Source organism: Diabrotica virgifera, chromosome 7 (assembly GCF_917563875.1).
Source record: "Diabrotica virgifera virgifera chromosome 7, PGI_DIABVI_V3a".
Classification (NCBI taxonomy): domain Eukaryota; kingdom Metazoa; phylum Arthropoda; class Insecta; order Coleoptera; family Chrysomelidae; genus Diabrotica; species Diabrotica virgifera.
Genome location: NC_065449.1, coordinates 72,808,064 through 72,829,081, shown reverse-complemented (window position 1 = coordinate 72,829,081; position 21,018 = coordinate 72,808,064). Strand labels below are relative to the sequence as shown.

General features: G+C 33.1%; 1 protein-coding gene across 1 annotated transcript in view; it reads right to left on the bottom strand.

The window, feature by feature from the left end:
• Window positions 1-3,203: 3,203 nt before the first annotated feature.
• LOC114327663 (CLIP domain-containing serine protease B10-like) overlaps window positions 3,204-21,018 on the bottom strand; it is a 48,391-nt gene continuing 30,576 nt past the window's right edge. Inside the window, exons 5-6 of the mRNA XM_028276337.2 lie at window positions 15,543-15,761; window positions 3,204-3,478 (exon numbers count right to left, since the gene is read on the bottom strand). Of these exons, the coding sequence (XP_028132138.1) occupies window positions 3,309-3,478; window positions 15,543-15,761 (389 nt within the window). The 3' untranslated portion in view covers window positions 3,204-3,308. The remainder of the gene's footprint in view (window positions 3,479-15,542; window positions 15,762-21,018) is intronic.

The following is a 21,018-nucleotide window of genomic DNA, read 5'->3' as shown; positions in this document are numbered from 1 at the left end:
GTTATTCCGCCATAGCTTCTACTCAGTGGGAACACAAATCCTATGCTGAAAAGTTACAGAGCAGTACTGTTCTACTTACGTCTATTCTTTGCCAAAGCGATAGAAACTTTTCTACATGTAGAATACTATATTGCACGGAGTCCCGCTGCTGATTACATAAAAGCAATTTGTTTTAGTGACAAATTTCCTTTTCCCTCAATGGGAATGTTAACACATACAATGTGAGGTATTGTAATGACACAATTCATCAGGTATATGTGGAAACCACATAGCTGGCCTGCTTTTCTCATTGCTAACTTAACAGATGAAGTGTATGTGGAGATGTTACAAAACACAATTGAGACGTTAACTTTGAAAATTCTGGAAGATAATCCAGATAAATTCGGTAACCTGGAAATAAGGTTTCCATAAGATGGCGCTCTTGTACACTATTATGGTTCATTGAGGTTACCTTGATGAGGAATATCGGGGTAGATGGATTGGACGACGAGGTCCGATAGAATAGCCAGCTCTGTTACCAGACCTCACACTGGACACAAATCTAAGTTACCAGGCCCCATATACTACACTGTTTACTGGACACTACAATATTGTTGTTTACGAAGGAGGACCATTCATTTATACCTTGTTTTGTTGAGTGGTGCTTGGGGTTGGCGTGAACATTTTTGACGGCAGGATTATGATTTGTAGGTGGAGTGGACTATGTTTTGTTTAGGAGGGTCTACATTTTGAAGGCAATAGGTGCCGTCATCTCTTTTCTTCAGACAGTTTGGCCGCTTTTCGATCCCTATGATTTCTCGGATATTTCTTGGTTGATAGGAGCGTATGAGGGCTATGGTTCTGGCGTGTTCAAAGAAAGTTAATTTTGTGGCCTTTCAGATGGCGTTCACCTAGAGCTCAAATTGAATCGAATTGGTAACACCTTTGATGTAAGAAAGAAAAGATTTATTATGACCAAGGTCATAATAAAAAAGGCTCAAAGATTGAGCGGGAGTAGATCTACTTGCATAATCGCAAATTATTGATCTGGAGACAGTGGTATTAATGACTGAATCCATTTGTGAAGATGGGTGATGAGAGTTTTGGCATGAAATTAGAGTTTCTATGGGTAGATTTTCGGTGGACAGAGCGATGAAAATATTGGGATTGGTTATTCTTTATAAGAACGTCGACAAGCGGTAGGGATGCATCAGTTTCCATCTTCATTGTGAAGTCGTCCGAAGTCATCTTAGCTAATTATAATTTAAACGATAGAAAACCTCCAGGGTACGTCTTGATCAGTGGAAAAGTGTTGAAAGAATTACCTCTCAAATACATAAAACTTATGACAAATGTTGAATGGGTTGCATGTGAGAGTTCATTTTATACATGGATTTACTTATAACATCATTTAAGACTTATAACGTTTATATTCAAAGCCATATTAAACTTAGGTTACTTTCCTGATCAATTAAAAGTGTCTCAGATAATAACCATTCTAAAACCGGGGAAACTTCAAGAAGAAACTACATCGTACAGGCAAATCAGCCTCTGGCCAATCACGTCTAAAGTGTTCGAAAAACTATTAGTAAAAAAATTCGAACCCTGGATCAAAAATCTAATTCCAGACCACCAGTTTGGATTTCGGCTCCATCACTCAACAATCCAACAAGTTCACAGAGTGGTAAAATATATAAATGCTGATTTTGAGGCCAAAAGGTACTGTTCAGCGGCATTCCTTGACGTTAGGCAGGCATTTGACAAGGTATTGTATAAATGTCTCCTATAAAAGCTAAAAAGGACATTACCGCACAGCTTTTACGTTCTTGTCAGGTAGGTGTTATTTTATTAAATACCAAGATGCAATTTCCAAACTCTATTCTATCAAAGCTGGCGTACCACAGGGTAGCGTGCTGGGACGTACCTTGTATATCATATTTACTTCAGATATACCTCCAACTCTTCAGGAACCCCTAGAGGAGAGACCACCTGCAGAAGAAATGACGATAGGAACATTTGCCGACGATACTGAAATCCTAGCCTCACACACTGACCCTATTTATGCCTTGCATCTCCTTCATGCGTATCTAGACAGAATACACGATTGGTTTTTGGAGTGTAAAGTTAAAGTCAATGAAGGAAAATCTATTCATGTTACATTTACAACACGATGAGGAACTTGTCCTCCTGTAACTGTAAACAATCACCAATTACCATCAGCCAACGAGGTAAAATATCTTGGTATTCATTTGGACAGAAGCCTCACATGGAGGAAACATATCTGGACCAGGAGAAAGCAACAGGTCTCCAATTCAAAAATATGTATTGGGTAATGGGCCGTTCATCAAGACTATCTCTGGATAAGAAATTGCTGCTCTATAGCTCTAAGGCAATACTTATGCCAATCTGGACATATGGGTTGGAACTATGGGGAATAGCCAGTTACTTCATCATTCAAATCATCCAACGCTTTCAATCAAAAACCCTCAGAACCATCACTAATGCACCTTGGTACATCAACAACAGAATTATTCATCGAGATCTTAAAATGGATATGGTACAAGAAGTCATCACAAAACGTAGCGCTGCATACATTTCCAAGTTGGCGGATCATGAAAACCAGTTTGCACTTAACCTCCCAAACAATTCTTAAGAACAGCGTAGGTTAAAGAGGTTTAAACCACTGGACTTACCATTTAGAGTAAACTTTTAAACTAATTAGTTAGTAGTTATAAAATGTAATTATTTTGTACACAACTTTATAAGAATTGTACTTTGATTTTACCAGTGGGTAAAATACTTCTGGTCCTTCGTCAATGTCATTACTTTTGTTTATTGTTGACACTAAACAGATTGCAAAATACTTTTAAATTAAATAAAACAAAATTGTGAACTGGATACTCGGATGTATACCATCTATGTTTGAAAATAGACCAGAGCATCCCTGCCGTATGGCCAAATGATGCATGTATCGTTAACATATCGTAGCCAACACGTGAGTTTGAGCATATATGTGGATAATGCTTGGGTCTCAAAGTCTTACATTAATATATTGGAAAATACTGGAGAGTGTTAAGCCCTATGGTGGCACCATTTATTTGTCTGTAGAATTGATTTTGGAAGATATTTTGTCTTCGTCAAAGATTACCTTTAGAATTTGCAGATTTTCTCTGGAAATATAAGAATGAACAACTAGCATAAACAATAAATTTATTAATGATCACAAAATACATGTTTGCAGTTATGACTAATATTACGTAAGTCACATATATATACTAAAATATCAAATGCTTTTATTTGATCAGTGCTTCTATTTGTTATATAAATATTTATTTTCCCATATATTCTTGGATCCAGTTCAAATAAGGTTGTACCTTGGTATAAACGTTAGGAAGGCCTCCTACAGCACACTGTCTGGGTCCCGCAGATACAATTCCTTCTAAATACCACTGATTAGGAGCGTCTTTTCTTTTAGACATTAGTGACCCTCCCGAAAGTGCTAAAATCAATGACTAAATTAGTTAAATATGAACAATATTGTAAGTTGTTATTAGATTTGGAAATAAGTTTTATTGATTTATGTAACATTTAAATTATCCAACTCCATAATTTTTAAATCCAAAAACATTTTGAAAAAATAGGTACCACATTACGTGTATTCCGAATCTACAGTGATGAGCGCGCTAATAACCGGCAAAATAGCTCAAAAGATGGAAAACATATCAAAGTGCGAAACAAAAAGGGATGAAACTAGTGGAGGTGGAAATTATTGTTATAAACGTATTAGTTAACTAACAATTAAACACTGAAAACGTTAATTTTCTATACTTCCACAAAATTTATTACAAATAAGTGACTACAGCTGTTTCGGCAGAGTGCCTTTCTCAAGTGATATAGTTTAAAATGTGTTTGACTTTTTAAGTCTTTAACTTAGGAGGTTGAGGAGTGGGGAGCTGTTTGCCTCGAGTTGGCCATACAGAATTATATCCGTATTTTTCAATTTATTAATTTCCATAGATTCTAGAGAAGATAGCTTAAGGCCTTTATTTTGAACATATGCAGAATTTGAAACATTTCATTGAAAGAATGATTATGATCTAGAAGGTGAAGTGCGTATGTAGAAGTGTCTGTTTTTCTATTGTTGAAAGCTCTTTTTTGTTCTGCTATCCGTTTGTCAAAGATTCTGCCAGTTTGACCGATGTAAGTTTTCGGACAGTCACCACACGTTAGTTTGTACACACCACTCGGTAGTTGCTTTCTCTTTCGGCTTTTATTGTTCTTAATATATTTGCTTAAGTTGTTATTAGTTCTGAAAGCTGGTGTTATTCCTTTCTTTTTTATGTATCTGGCTATTTTTGTTGTTATCTTTCCAGTGTATGTGAGAGAGCAGAAGTTACTGAGTTTTTTCTGTGGTGGTGGATAGACTAATTTCAGGGCTTTATTATGGAGTTGTTGGTTTAAAATTTTGTTAATTGTTTGTTCGTTATAGCCATTGTTTACTGCTATTTGTTTAATGCTGTTTAGTTCTATCTCGAAGTTATTTTTTGTCATGGGAATTTCCGTCAGTCTATGTATCATACTATGGTAGGCTGCTAATTTGTACTGTGTAGGATGGGATGATGAATTGAGTATAGTTGTGTCAGTATGAGTAGTTTTATGATATACGGAGAACTCATGTTTGTTGTGTAGTCTGGTAATCGTTACATCTAGAAAGTTTATGGAATTGTTCGTTCTGTTTTTATTGTAAACTCAATATTACTATGAAGTGAATTAATGTATGATAGAAATTGGTCAAGTTGTCTGTTAGTTCCTGTAAAGCATACTAGAATACCATCCACGTATCTCACCCAATATAAGAACTGTTTAAATAAGATATGTTTAGAAATTTTTGTTTCAAGTTGATTCATAAATATATCTGATAGCAATGGGCTTAAAGGATTACCCATAATAATTCCTGCACTGTTTTTTGTGTATATTTGATTATTGAATTCAAAATAGTCTTGATTTATGCAAATTTCAAGGTGTAAAATTTCAGATGCATTGATCGGTGTATTGGTGTAATTTGATGTATTAGTGTAACAAGAATAAAAAACCGCTAAATGCCGTAAAAATGAATGGCCGTAAAAACTTTTTAAAATAAAACTAGAATTTTGTTTTGCATTAAATGAAAATCCATTTTCGCGCCACGTAACATTCATATCAGATCTTTTGTTGCTGGAATATTTTATGCGCCACTCATTTTTACGGCGTTTAGCGGTTTTTTATTCTTGTATCAGGAGTTTTTCAAAGTTATTTATAAATTAAATGTATGAAGTTGAATGCAATGTTCCTCTATTACACGTCAAGCTTTATAAATGGTCACCTTTGTTGCATTATCTCCCAAATCATCTAGTGTCCATCGAATGTACACTAGATTTTTTTTCTATTCGAAATAGATTAAAAAAAAATATATTGAGATGGCCGGTAAATGAAGTCGGGTTGCCCGTTGCCAGATCAAATTTAGCGTCGTAACCACTACAACTCATAAACCATTTGGGGAATAATCGTTAATTGGATTATACTTTTGTATTTTCATAACTTCTAAACGGCTTAACCGATTTTGATCAATAAACATGAGTTTGAAACGTATTGACTTGTATCTTATGGATCTAAGGTAAAGTATGATAACTGAAGCTATTAGGTACAGGAATTATTGAGCTTTCGAAACGGTTTTTCCCACAGGAAATAGATTTTATCATAATTATGAAGTCTATAACCTAAAAATTAGAATTTTCCCGGATATGAGGTATACATCGTTAGATTCGTCTTGAGTCCTTCTACAAACGCTAAGTTATTGGCGCAATTCGTACGTTGAAATGTTGAGTAATTGTCGAAAAACCAAAATTTTCAAAGTTTAGTTTTTCAGTTTTTCGTCTATACTGAGTCGTGTGTATGTCTGATCCTGACGGCTTGGACACCATTTGAAAGTTTAAGTCAACGCTATTGATTTGGTCTATTTGCGGTTCTCCTGCCTCTTCTTGATCCGAATATATATACCCCCAAAAAATATGCCGTTTTGTACCTACCAAGTCTTATAGCTAGCTTATGGGTGGTCAAAAGTCACAAACTACACCGGTTCTAAATCGGCCCTGACCCCCTCTTTAAACACAGAGAAAAAATATCAAATCGGTTTAACTTTCAAACACACATACATACATATCCACAAACATTTTCCCTTTTTTAAATAAAAATTGAGTCACATTTCTAAGCTCTATAACTTTTGAATGGTATAACCGATTTTCAAAATTAGACATGCGTTGGAAAGGCAATGATCAGTTCTATTACAAACCGCAAAGGTTGGACACATTTTTAAACTTTTTGGGAGTTTTGGTGACGAGAACGAAAAACAGACCCTAAATAGGAAGGGCCGTAAAATCTACACCCTTGGACCAAAATCGATGGTTGACATATAAATTTGTGAGTCTTTTCTGAACTTTAAGACGGGAGTTGGCCCAATTTTCAATTCAGTCAGATTTAGAAAATCGAAAATTTTGTTTATATATAGTGTCTCGTGTAGGGTGGTGTGGGTGTGCGCCACTGGCGAGAACTGCCGTTCTCTGGCAATGTTCAAAATTAGACATGCGTTGGAAAGGTAATGATCAGTACTGTTAGGAGCCGCAAAGGTTGGACTTAAATTTTTGAAGTTTTTGGGAGTTTTGGGGACCAGAACGAAAAACAGACCCTAAATAGGAAGGGTCGTAAAATCGACACCCTTGGACCAAAATGGATGGTTGACATATGAATGGGTGAGTCATTTTCTGAACTTGAAGATGGGAGTTGGCACAATTTTCAATTCAGTCAGATTTAGAAAATTGAAAATTTCGTGTATATAATAGTGTCGCGTGTAGGGGGGTGTATTTCTGCGCCACTGGCGAGAACTGCCGTTATCTGTTAATCTTTCCGATATAAAACTAACAGCTTCGATAACTAATAAATCGGAAACTATTAATTTTATCAAAAAAATGTATAATGAAAATTTTTTGTTTATAATTAATATTTTTACCAGCATTTGCGGTCAAAATATAAAAAAAAATTCCACCCTCGAGATGAGGTGGCAACCACCCCATGGTAAAAGCGTCTTTGGGCATCATATATATTTTGATCCTTGGACTATCCACTACTTATTGTCAAATTTTTAAACAAATCTATCCATTCTGTAAAAATTGCGAAGTGAAAAATTTCAGTTCCTGGACTAATTATACTTTTGGAGCTCTATAACTTCTGAACGGCTTACCTGATGTTGATCACTAAACATGAATTTGAGACGTATTGACAAGTAGTATCTGATGCATTTAAGATCGAGTATGATAACTGAACGTATTATAGGAATTATTGAGCTTGAAAAACCGTTTTTCCCATAAGAAATAGATTTGATCATAATTATGAACCCTATAACTTAAAAATTCGAATTTTCCTAGATATAAGGTATAAACCGTTAGACGCGTCCTGAGTCCTTCTACAAACTCTCAGTTATTGGCGCCATTCGTAGGTTGAAATTTTGAGTAATTGTCGAAAAACCAAAATTTTCAAAGTTTAATTTTTCAGTTTTTTGGCTATGGTGAGCAGTGCGTATGTCTCAGCTTGATCGCTTAGGCGCCATTTGAAAGCTTAACTCAACCCTATTGATTTGGTGTATTAGCGGTTTTCCTGTCTTTCCTTGAACCTAAGATATATACGCCCAAATAATATGCTATTTTGTATTTACCTAGTCCTATAGCTAAGTTACGGGTAGTCAGAAGTCAAAAATTAGACCGGTTCTGAATCGGCCCTCACACCCTCTTGAAACACAGAAAAAAAATTCAGATCGGTTTAACTTTTCCACACACATACATACAAACATACATATCCACACAAATTTTCCATTTTTTAAATAAAAATTGAGTCATAATTCTGAGCTCGATAACTTTTGAATGGTATAACCGATTTTTAAAATTAAACATGCGTTGGAAAGGTAATGATCTATGCTATCAGAAGCTGCAAAGGTCGGGCTTAAATTTTTGAAATTTTTGGGAATTTTTGGGGACGAGAACGAAAAACAGGCTTTAAGTGGGAAGGGCCGTAAAATCCACACCCTTAAACCAAAATGGAGAAGTAACATATGGATGGACGAGTATTTTCCTAAACTTTAAGATGGGATTTGGCCCAATTTTCCATTCAGTCAGGTTTAGAAAGTCGAAAATTTCGTGTATATATAGTGTCGCTTGTAGGGGTGTTGTGCGCCACTGGTGAGAACTGCCGTTCTCTGTGGATAGTGTATTAAATGCAATTTCAGGTGTATTAGTTAACATTACATTACATATTAGTTTCCCATCTTTAGACGTCTGTGGCAGGAGTATTTTATGAAATTCTATTGTCACAGTGACAGCTGTCATACTCCTTTGATACGTCTAAAGGTGGAAAACTATGTAATGTAATGTTAATTAATACGTTTATGACGATAATTTCCACCTCCACTAGTTTCATCTCTTTTGTTTTGCAATGTATTATGTTTTCCATCTTTTGAGCTATTTTGCCGGTTATTAGCGTGCTCATCACTATATACAACCTACACGGGAGAGTTGAATAAAACGGAATAATCTGATAAAATGGGATACCTAGACTAGAGACCCAACTCGTGCTGCTATCAGGCAGACAATGACGGACACTTGTTATCAGTCACCATTACATCCTTATCAGTTCGCTTTACCTCGAGGCCACTATTTGTTGAAAAGCTGTTTTGTTTAGAATTATTGACCCTATTTTTTTCGTACTTTGGATGCGTTTAAGTGTGTTGTTTTCTACATGTTACTTTTGTTCTGATATACGTACCTAGTCCCAAATAATAGGTCTTATTTGCCATTTTCAAATAAAGCATAAAAAACGCCTATGTTTAAATATCTGACTACTGAAGATATTTTTCTTTAAAGAGTAAATTTTGCTTTGCAGTTTTATGTCTACCTACTTAATTATACTTTTTTGTTAATTTTATACAAAAAATTAAATATTGTAAACCTATCCCGTTATATCCAACCCTGGTAGAGTTGGATATATGCTAAAACGGGATATGCAAGACTTTAATAAATATTTTTTCCTTATTTACTATTTTCCAGCAATAAAAAATAGCTAAAAATATTAATATAAAAAGGAATGAATCCCTCTCATTGGATGTATACCATAATAAAAATTACTTTAGATGTAAAAATCTTCCTTTGTAAATGGTACATAATTTATTTAAAAATTGTTTCCAAAAAAGAACCAAGTTGGATTCAAAGTAAGTACATCACAAAGTTAATCACAAACAGACGTTTTTGGACTAATCAGTCCATCATCAGGTTAGACCTACAAATAAGTAAACCACTGTATAATAATGAAAAAGTTGACATTTTGACTGTTGAAAAGGTTAAGAAAATAAAGACATAAAACTCCAGACCCAAAGCAGTGGAAACTAGCTACTGATTTAGGTCGAATGACCTTTAAAATGTAACATTTTAGCCATCATTAAACTCATACATATCTATTCTGTTCTATAAATTTATTTTTTTTTCTTTAATTTTAGTTTTTAATTTCTTATAAATTCAGTCAACCGTTTTTCATTTCAACCTTATTTAATCCCATATAAACTGCTCGTCACAAGTTACGGATATAGGAAATTATGCTCATTTTCATAGCTAATTCTTTCGAGATCAGATTAACGGATCCCGCTATTTTTTTTTTATTTTAGATTTTTCTTTAGTATTTATACAATAGTGCAAAGGTTTACTCAAACTTCTTTTTTGTACTTATACCGGGTGGAAGAAAATGAACTTTTTTCTTATGTTAAGTTTGAGACGCCCTGTAGAGAGGACGATGTACAAATGTGAGTATTCATTAGAATCGTTTTGTAGCCTTATCTCTTGTGAACAGTTTTTGTTTTGAATGTCCCTGATCTCTTTAGAAACAAACAAAATAGTCGGTTTTGTAGTTTAACATGTGTCTTAAACGAAACAAAAGTTTGAGACGCCTTGTAGGGAGGAAAAGACACAAAGGTGGGTATAAATTGTTATTATGTTGTAGTCTCGTATTTTGAAAATATTTTGTTTTTTTAGTTTCTCTGATATCTTTAATAACAAAAAAACTAGACGGGTTTATTCTTTAGTATGTGTTTTAACTGACGACACGCGATACGTGAAGAGGCCATGTCTTGTCATACCACTAAGATGAAATTATTTTTTACATATAGTGCGAACGGAGCGGAGTGTTTTAAGAAAAAAAATCTGTGTAATGTATTATACCTCTCGCTATTTAAAGAGCCTCCGCATAGACTCCCAAATCGTACTTATTCTCAAGGAAATTCCACCCCACAATATCACAGGGCTTCCATTAAAACATCTCGTCTCTCTTATATTATTACGCTGTGCATACCGCTTACCTGGTCGACAAATAACTCTTGTAGGTGTCGATAAGAATAGTTTACCTTAATGTGCCTTTCTCTTTTTAAAGTTTTATTACCTGTTATTTTTTATTGTTAATTTAGTTTTGTTTCAGCTAAAACACCTGTGAAAGATAAAACCACCAAATCTTCTTTGTTTCTAAAGATATCAAGGATATTCAAAAAAGTAAATGTTCACAAAACATAAGACTACAAGAAAATTTCTATGTATACTAACATTTGTAACTTGTCCTCCCTACAGGGCGTCTCAAACTTAATATAAGAAAAACATTTCTTTTTTCCACCCGGCATAAGTACAAAAAAGAAGTTTGAGTAAACCTCTGTACAAATGTGTAAATACTAAAGAAAAATCTAAAATAATAAAAAAAATTAGCGGTAAAAGTACAAAAAATAAGATTGAGTAAACCTCTGAACAACTGTGTAAATACTAAAGGAAAATCTAAAATAATAAAAAAAATAGCGGTATCCGTTAATCTGTTCACGAAAAAATCAACTATGAACATGAGCATAATATTCCATATCCCTAATTTTTGACGAGCCCTTTAATATTAGTTGCACTATAATTTTATTTGCTTTTATTTTACATAAATTCAGACAACCAGTTATACTTCTAATTTCATTAGTGTTTCTGTCATTTTAACTTAATTTAAATTTCATATCATATTAGTAGAACTATATTCTTATTAATATCTTTTACTTTAAATTTATTTTAAATAATTTTTTCTTTATTCATTTTCTTTTTTGAACAAGTGACGTCTTTACCTTGGTGGCAAAATTTTCGCTTTCAATATTCAGAGGCTTATCATAAATAATTATATTCTCTTATAAATCTAAAATGCTTTTCTTTTCTTTTTATTTAAGTAATAGTTAAATAAATTCATTTAATTTTCAATAATTATCCAATGTCAAATTTTAATCAGTCTGTTTCCTACTAACTGTCTTCAACCCAACCATGAAATTTGAAGCTAAGATGAAGACACCATGTTGATTTAACATAACTTATTTTATTAACATCGACTTATTAACGTTTTCAATGTAGCCTAGATGGGTAAAATATTACATTTGAAAGGTCATTCGACCTAACTCAGTAGCTAGTTTCAACTGCTTTGGATCTGGAGTAAGTAACCATATCTCTTAATTTTCTTAACCTTTTCAACAGTCAAAATTTTAACGTTTTCATTACATATTATACAGTGGTTTACTTATTTCTAGGTTTAACCTGATGATGGACTGATTAGTCCAAAAACGTTTGTTTGTGATGTACTTTGTGATGTACCTATTTTGAATATAACTTGGATCTTTTTTCGAAACAATTTTTAAATAAATTATAATTATATGTATATACCTACCATTTACAAAGAAAGATTTTACTTTTTAAGTTAAGCTAAAAATATGTTTTTTGTATGCTTCAATAAATGTTACGGCTACAAAAAAATTCTTCTTTTTCTTCTCCTTCTTCTTATTTTGGCATCATAACCCTGGAAGGGTCTTTGCCTCTCTGGTTATATCTTTCCATTCAGATCTTTCTTGTGCCCTTCTCCTCCATTGTCTTTATTTGTCTGTCATTTGATCATTATTGTCTGAAATCCAGGTTACTAAGTATTTGTATTGATCAACGCTTTTTATCGGTACATTTCCCAAAAGTAAGTTTTCTTAGTTAATTGTTTTCTTAGTTATAAGTTATAGTAGTCTGGGCTGATTATCGGAGAATAGGCCATTTTTGGGAAAAGTTATTTACCAGCAATTTTATTGCTGGAATCGAAGCTTATAATTATACAATATATTAATAATATAAGTATGCAAAGTCCGCAGATAGTGTGCTACTTTTTTTATAAACAAAATGGCGCCCGAGAATTGTGTTTTTTTCAATTATTGCTCTATAACTCCGAAGGTTTTAAGTATACAACAAAAATACTCAAATAAAAATTCACCGCAATTAAATTCTGCATAGAGATATGTTTTTCAGGATCTGCTCCGACGAAAATTTTCATCGGAAAATGCGGGTTTCCCAACAAAATATTTAATTTTCAAATAATGTTTTAGATAAGTAATTATCTACCAATAATTAAATAATTTGGTGACTTAAAAGCCTTCACGGTTTAGATTATAGTTCCAGAAGCTGGTGAAAATTGAACCAATATTTTAGCAACAATTCAATTGTTAATTAATAAGTTACGGTCGCAATAAAAACCAAAATAATTATGATAAACTGATGAAACTTTGAAAGCTTATAAAGATGAAATGCCCGTTTAACTTTTTGTCGACAAAATATAAATTTTTTATTTTTTGCATAATCTTTAAATGTTTAAAAAAATAGTTATAGACAAATTAACGTTTCTCAGAAAGTTTCTATTATATTCTAATTTAAAAAATAGTTAAAATGCGTATTTTAAATATCTTGAAAAAATGCTTTAACCCTTTTTTGCAACCATTTTCAAAAAAGTTATGAAACAGCAAAATAAACATACGATTACAACTTTGTTTATAATTTTTTTAAATTCTTTTAAAGCGTAAAAGTGAGTTTAAAGTACAAGCTAATTATTTACAAAAACTATAGATTATTAGTTGAATGGTTATATTTTAATTAAAGATTATAAATATATTTTTTTGTAATTTACACGCGCGAAAGTAGACTAATACAGTACTGTAGCTAAAATTTTCACTCGAAACGACGACCGCCGCGCGACGTACACTTAATAAAATAAAATTATAGTATTATGTATGCTGCGTGTCAGTCGCTACGAGTGAACATTTTAGCTCCGGTACTGTATCAAGCCTACTTTTGCGCTAAAAATTACAAAAAAAAGGAATTTTAATCTTTGATTAAAATATAACCATTGAACTAATATTTGATATTCTTTTTTAAAACTAGAATATAATAAACAATTTCTGAAAAATGTTAATATTAGATTCCAGCAATAAAATTGCTTGCAAATAACCTTTATTTGTAGTTTACTAATTAGACCAGCGTATTATAACTATTTTTTTTTCAAAATATAAAGATTATGCAAAAAAAAAGAAAAATTTATATTTTGTCGATAAAATATTAAATAATCATCTCATCTTTATAATCTTTATAAGTTTGATCAATGAATCATGATTATTTTGGTTATTATGGCGATCGTAAATTGTTAATTAACAATTGAATTGTTGCTAAAATATTCGTTTAATTTTCAGCGGCTTCTGGAATTACAATATATACCATGAAAGCTTTGATGTCGCTAAGTTATTTATTTATTGATTAATAGTTACTTACCTAAAACTTTATTTGAAAATTAGAGTTTTTGTTGGGAAAACCCGCATTTTCCGAGGAAACTTTTCGTCGGAGCAAATCGGAAAGACAAATTTCTATGCAGAATTTAATTGCGGTGAATTTTTATTTGAGTGTTTTTGTTGTAGAGTTAAAAACTTCGGAGTTATAGAGCAATAATTGAAAAAAATACGATTTGTCGGCGCCATTTTGTTTATAAAAAAAGTAGCACACTATCTGCGGACTTTGCATACCTATATTATTAATATATAGGATCTTATAATTCGATTCCAGCAATAAAATTTCTGGTAAATATCTTTTCCATGAATTTTGCTAATTAGCCCAGAGTATAGTTCTTGTTTTCTTAGTATAATTGTTTTCTTAGTTATTATCATGTTATATGTTATATTAACCCTCCGTTAGTCGCTATCGGTGTCACACACCGACGACAGAATTATTCACTCGGGATTTACAAAATAACTGGTTTTTTCTGTCGCCAGTTTCTGTACCTCTTCCTATCAACTAACCTCGTGTTAGTATACATTCTTACCTAATTGGGTAGAGTTGTGCGAGTTTTACAGCTATTTTCGGTGCAAGACTCTGTAGCGACGAACGGTGTGGTTATTACTGTATTGGAATAACTTGCAGTTCAGGTAAAGATTTAGCATCTTATTATTGCATTTTATCGTTAAGTTTTGGTCAAATCTTATTTATAGATGTCCTTTGAAGAAAGTGGAAGTAATACTTTTAGCGTTTATTGGAAAAGATGGAGTTACCAAATGGAAAAAGCTGTTCCACCGAGAAATGTTAGAACAAGACAAGAAAATTACGTAGTTACGTGTTGATTCTCAATAAAACATTTTCAAAAATATTTTTCAGTCATTCCTATACACAATATAAAATATTTATACGAATTTTATAGCAATAACTATTTTTTTTTTAATTGTCGGTCTCTGACACCGTAGCGACTCTTGATGCTCCGTTTATCGTAGCGACTAACGGAGGGTTAAATAGAAAAAGAATAGAAAAAGACTGTATGACTTGTACAGACTCCTCTATATAAATCAAAACGGTAGCAGGTGTATGTTTTCAAAAAACTGATATTGTGTTAAGCATTTATTAAAAATCAGCTAAATACTTTCAGCATTTCAAAATGCCATAATCAGAGCTTCGTCCTATAGGAGAAATAAAGGAATAAATACCTCAAAAAAAGAGTAATTGTTGACCAACACATTACATTTAAAATTGACTCATAAATTTGGACTAATATTTCATGTTTTACTTTGGCAAATGCTTTTTCAAAATTAAAGTAACAAACATTGATATTCACATTCATATCCATGCATCTTTGATCAATCACATTAAAAGAAAATAACGTCTCTATGGTTCCTAGTCCGTTTCGGAAACTAAACTGACTATCATCTATTCCTTCTTCAATTTTTTTATACGACCATGTATTATTATCAAGAATAATTTTAGAGCATGACTTTCTAAAATGATATTGTTCTGTATGTATTCACTGCAATCTTTAGTGTTTGTATTTTTAGGTATAGCACAAAAGGAGGAGAGTAACTGTTGTTGCGGTATGACTCCTGTTTTGAAAACTGTGTTAAACAAGTCTACTATAATGTCTAAGGTTTCATCATATCCATTTCAAGCTTTTTACTTGTGCAGTAACCCCGGGTAAGACACACCACGGGTTGTAGTGCTAACAGAAGAAGAAGAAGACTATTGGTAGATATAGCAATACACAAAAAAATTAAATTAATAATGTGCTAAAATTCTTTCTATTAATAAAATATTATTACTTATTGATAATTTTAGTTCTAATAATGGGTATGAACAATTCAATTTTTTATTACTTACCAACACAGGAATCATCTGTTTCTCCACCTGCACAAAGTTGATTATTATATATTGGTATACGACTATTGAAATATAGCTTCGAGCATTCCTTATAGGATATTACAGGCAAATCTACTTTAAGTTTTTTGTTTTTATGTACATCCCAACCTGTTTCTGTCACCCAATTGTCAGCTACAACTTCATCGTCAAATTTTGGTAAACATATTGGTTTTATATGCTCTAAAAATATATAATTCTTAAAATAATAAGTTTACTTAAGAAAAATACATAACAGACCGATATTAGTGAATGTCAATATTTGTCGGCGGATGTCGACATACATCAAATACCCCAGTGAAAGGTTGCTTGCTAGTTAATTCTTTTTTTATAATTTATGTTAATATGAGTATGGGTATACATAGTTGATAAACTCCAAAGGTAAAATAATTCTCGACTTAAACGAAAAAAAAAAGAAGAATAGACTAACTACATAAAAGAGCTCTTCCTGGATGCGAGACCACCACTTAACATCACAAATTATACGAATACTGGTCCTAGGATTTTAAAAGTGGAAGTAGAGGCTTCTCTACTTCCGATGAAGAAAATCTCCAGGCCTGACCAAATATCATCAATATTGATAATGGGCGTAGGTAAATTGAGTCCCGTATACCTGAATTAAGAAGGGTCAAAATATTTAGATGATCGAATTGAGTCCCGGGCAACGTAATCCTTCTAATTACCTTTTAAAGTTTTTTAATTTGTAAGGTTTTTGGTACTTAAGCATGATTAGAAATATTGTTATTACCTGGAATGAAGGAATGTTATATTTTCCGAAGGAATATGGTTATTACTAGAAAATATTTAGTATAGAGCGATATATCTACAGTGATGAGTGCGCTCATAACCGGCAAAATAACGCAAAAGATGGAAAACATATTAAGTTGTGAAATAAAAAGAAATGAAACTAGTAGAGTTGAGAAATTTAGCGATTAAAACGTATACATTTACATTATATTTATTGTTTCCCACCTTTAGAAGTATCGGACGAGTTTGGCAACTGCCACTGTGACAGTGACCAATATTGCCCAAAGTTCTTTAAGCAAATGTTCTCCATCCATGGTCCAAAATAAGATCGTTTGGTTTTTGGTTCTCTTCTTATTGCAAACTAAACAAAAACATACATATACACTGGCACTTAAATACCTTCTAGAACAAGTTGGGAAATGCAATAAAAAACTCGCTTTAAGAACGGTATTTGCAGATTTTGAAGAAATATTTCAGCAAAGTGTTACTGAGGTTTGGAATAATGTTTCACTGAAGGGCTTTCGAGACCTTGTTTTTTTACTGATTTTCCATATGCCACGCCATTGAAATTTTCCTGCTCCTGGTAAGTAGGTAAGTAGTCATATTTGACATAATTGAATCTTTTTTGTTTTGGATGATGATGATGATGATGTGTATGTATGCTTTTTGTTTTTTGGTGTTTTTTACTGATTTCCCATATGCCACACTGTTGTAATTTTAATAATTTTTTTTCTTTTTTCAGGTGGCGCAAAATTCAGGCACTAGGCTTATCATCATTATACAAGGACAAAGAGAGTGATGTAGGAAAATATTTAACATACTGCTTTGAAATGCCATTTCTCGGCCCAGTAGATGTAGTAGATTGTTTTGTTGAAGATTTGTCATCAACACAGCCACAAAATCATAGAATAGTGGAATTTGCGGACTATCTGGTCGATAATTATGTATCAGAATCGGCTAAGCTTCCGCCAGAAATATGGGCGGAGATGTCAAGCAGTTTACAGAGGACGACGAACGCAACGCATGTGAGAGTTTTCATTCCAGGTTTAACTCGTCATTTTATTTTGCTCATCCTCATATTTTTCAATTTTTAAGTTTTAATAGACTTTCAAAACGTATGTTAGAAGTGTAGAAAAAAAAAGTAAAAAAATATTCTGCACAAACCCTCATTTGATTTCTTCAAATTTGTAGGTGAAAAATTTAGAATAGTTTAATAAATGATTCAGCATGTAATTATTGTAGGTTATATTGTTTACTGTAAATATTTTTAGTATAGGTATAGGTAAGCTCCGACTAAGCCCCGGGTAGGCACGGGACTCAATTTACCCATCTTCGGGACTCAACTCGGCTATTAGAAAGACATATTATGAATTCTGGGACTCAACTAGATTATTCCGTTGATAATATCCTAAAAATAAAGTACCAAACTCAAGAACTCATATATCGGTAACTACTAAAACAACTTTCTTTCTGGTTTTTCCGGTTTCTGTGAAGTTGAATTTCAGCGAGAATCTGTCTAAAGGTACGTATAGATATGCGCGCCGCGCCGTGTGTGCGCTGTGCGTTCGTGGCGTGTTCATTAGATTAGTACGTATTTTCAAGTGGCCCACAAAGGGCGCGCACATGGTGCACCACGATCCAAGTTCGGTCGGCGCCCAAAAACTCACGGGTCACACACGACACGAAGTGCGTGGCGCGCATATCTATACGTACCTTTATGGATATTTACGCATTGCACTTGTAATTATCGAAGGAAGGTAGATGTACGTGTCACGGTTCACTTGTTCCTGTCCTTGTTGGGTTTTACACAACTCGAGATAGTTGTTTTCTTTTAATAATAATACGTATAGGTTTTACCCCACACGGAGCTATTATGTATTTTACTGTGTAGACCATTATCTACCAATAGGTAGGAAAATTTTTAAGGTCACTTGTGTAATGGTAAAAATTGCATTAGTGCGGTAAATAGTCTATTAAAATGTTACATTTAGGGTTGCATTTCTTGGAGGAGTCAATTTTATTTTTTTAATATGTGGGGGGCTTAGCAGAGGCTTAAGTTCAAGTTTTTGGGGTCGCCACCCTTGTCCCCCGGCCGCCATTTAAAAAAAAGGGGTGCAAAGTGGTTTCGCGCTGTATCTCGTAAACTAGCAACCCTACAGAAAATTGAATTGCACATTATAAACTGTAGCAAATTCAATTTTCTATAATTTTATTTTCATTACATTTTATCGTCAAGTGACCAACAAAAAAGTTATAAACAATAATAAGAGAAAATTTTGTAACAAGTTTCATTTTGGAGGTTATAACTTTTTTTCGTTAACTTTACAATAAAATAACATTATAGCAATTTTGTAGACGACTTTTCAACGAACAATTTCCTCTATAAAGTTGTTTAATTTTATTTTATACATCTAGGTTTTACAACGCTCCAAACTTGAGCAGATTTTCGAATGCTCACAGGAATACAATAAAAACAAAACATTAGGCTTACTTTTTTATCTATATATTTATTTATTATCATTTTAAGATTGCTATGCTATTATTATGCTATTCTTGACCCTTTTCTCCGCCACCTATGAGGCATAATCTGGATGCGCGTTTTTTTGTGTGGTATCCCCAATAAGCCTAATCCACAGACAATTTCTAGACAAAATAATATTATTTATTATTATATATGTTGAAAAAGATCTATCATCATTATTATTTTTTCATTTTTTTCTATGGTCCAGGCTGCGAGTGAAGATTCCGAGGTGAATTTTTGTGGTACGAGAGTTAGCGTTGGTGTCATTGTCGGTAATTCATCTTGAAATTCATTTTCTTCAATAATTAATGTTGATATGTCCACGATGTTGCTGAAGCTTTCACCACCACAATGGAGGCACACTGCTAAACATTTGAGGTCTGTTTTTCGGCAACCACACGCACTTCCAGTTTCCATTGCATCTGCAAAAGATGAATTTAATAAGCTCAGGGGGTACTGGACGCTTGGAAGTTTGGGTTGGTATCCAAAATTTTCCATGCTTTTTCCATCCCTAATCTTCTGGATCACAATGTTTCCGAGCCATAACTGAATCTGGTGATACTCTCTGAGTCTGTGGAAACGGGCTGCATCTTGTGTTGGATGAAGTGAGCAGAGATTAAATGCATTTTTTGTCACTGTTTTAGCGAATCGTTTGTATATCAGAGTTTCCAGAGGATCGTCTTTATTTCCGCCATATAAAGAAACGAAAAAACGTTCACCAACAACACTGAGTAAAGATGGCTTGACTTTCCCACTGACAAATAATTGTCCCCAGAAGTTTCTTAAGAATAATGATAAAAGAAGTGGAGTAAATTTAAAATTTGTAGATGGTTTTATCAACGAGAAACCGATTAAAATTATGATAGATACTGGTTCGGAAATTACATTTATTAACAGGAAATTAATAAAAGAGGTTGATTTAACGAACTTAATTTAAAAAATTCCCAGGGTAAATTTAGTGGGCGCAAATAAACGGACTTTGGCAATATAAATGAAGGAATACGAATAAGGGTACGATTGGGTAAGAAATTTTATGCACTACAATGTGTAATAATGCCGAACATGATGCATGATATGATCATATGAGTGGATGAATTGTCAGAAAAACATGTGGTGAGAGATTTCAAAAATACCACGATGAAAATTACAGAGGAAAAAGAAGAAAAACAGGACATTCTGGAAATGGACAAGAAACATGAGAAACGGAAAAAGGATAATTTAGACAAAAAACAAACGGTAGAAATGAATTTGGCAATAAAGCAACGACAGAAAAGAAAGAGGAGAAAGCAGCAGAAGATAATTAAAGAAAATGAAGCCTGGGATTCCTCGAAAGAAGAGATGAACCCAGAAGAAGAAAAAGAAAAAAAATTGACAAAAGAAAATGAAGCTTGGGATTCTTCAAAAGAAGAGATAAGCCCAGAAGAAGAAAAAGAAGAAAAAAGATTGACAAAAGAAAATGAAGCTTGAGATTCCTCAAAAGAAGAGATAAGCCCTGAAGAAGGAGAAATCAGAATAAAAAAGGAAGGCGAAAGAGATACAATTGAAACTGTGGTATTTGAAGGAGAAGTATGCGAAATGGAGGAGGCAGAATACACAATAAAATGTATAAATAATCGGAGGAAAAAGAAAGAAAATGGATATGTGGAGAAGAAAAGGAGAAGGAAGTGCGTGTAATATTGGGGGAGCATGAAAATTTAATAAATGAAGAAAACAGAGTAGCCAAAAAGTATGAACATTCATTTGAGGTTAAAGACTTAGGAAATTTTCGATCGAAAACTTACCCTAGCCCATATAAGTACTGACAGGAGGTGAAAGGAGAAATCAATAAAATGTTAGAAGATCAAATCATTGAGAGATGTGACTCGCCGTATATCAACCCAATCGTGATTGTAAAAAAAATCAATGGAGAATTGAGGCTATGTTTAGATGCCCGGAATATAAATCAACACACGGTATCTCAATATGAATCACCTCTCAACATCGAGGCTATTTTTGGGAGAATTACAGGATCACATAGTTTTTCTAAAATTAATTTAAAACATAGTTTTTGGTTGATACCTTTAGCAGAAAAATGTAGAAACTACACCGCTTTTTCAATCAATGGTATTGTGTACCGATTTAAAGTAGTGCCTTTTGGGTTACAAAGTGCTTGTGCAGCACTGGTAAGAGCTC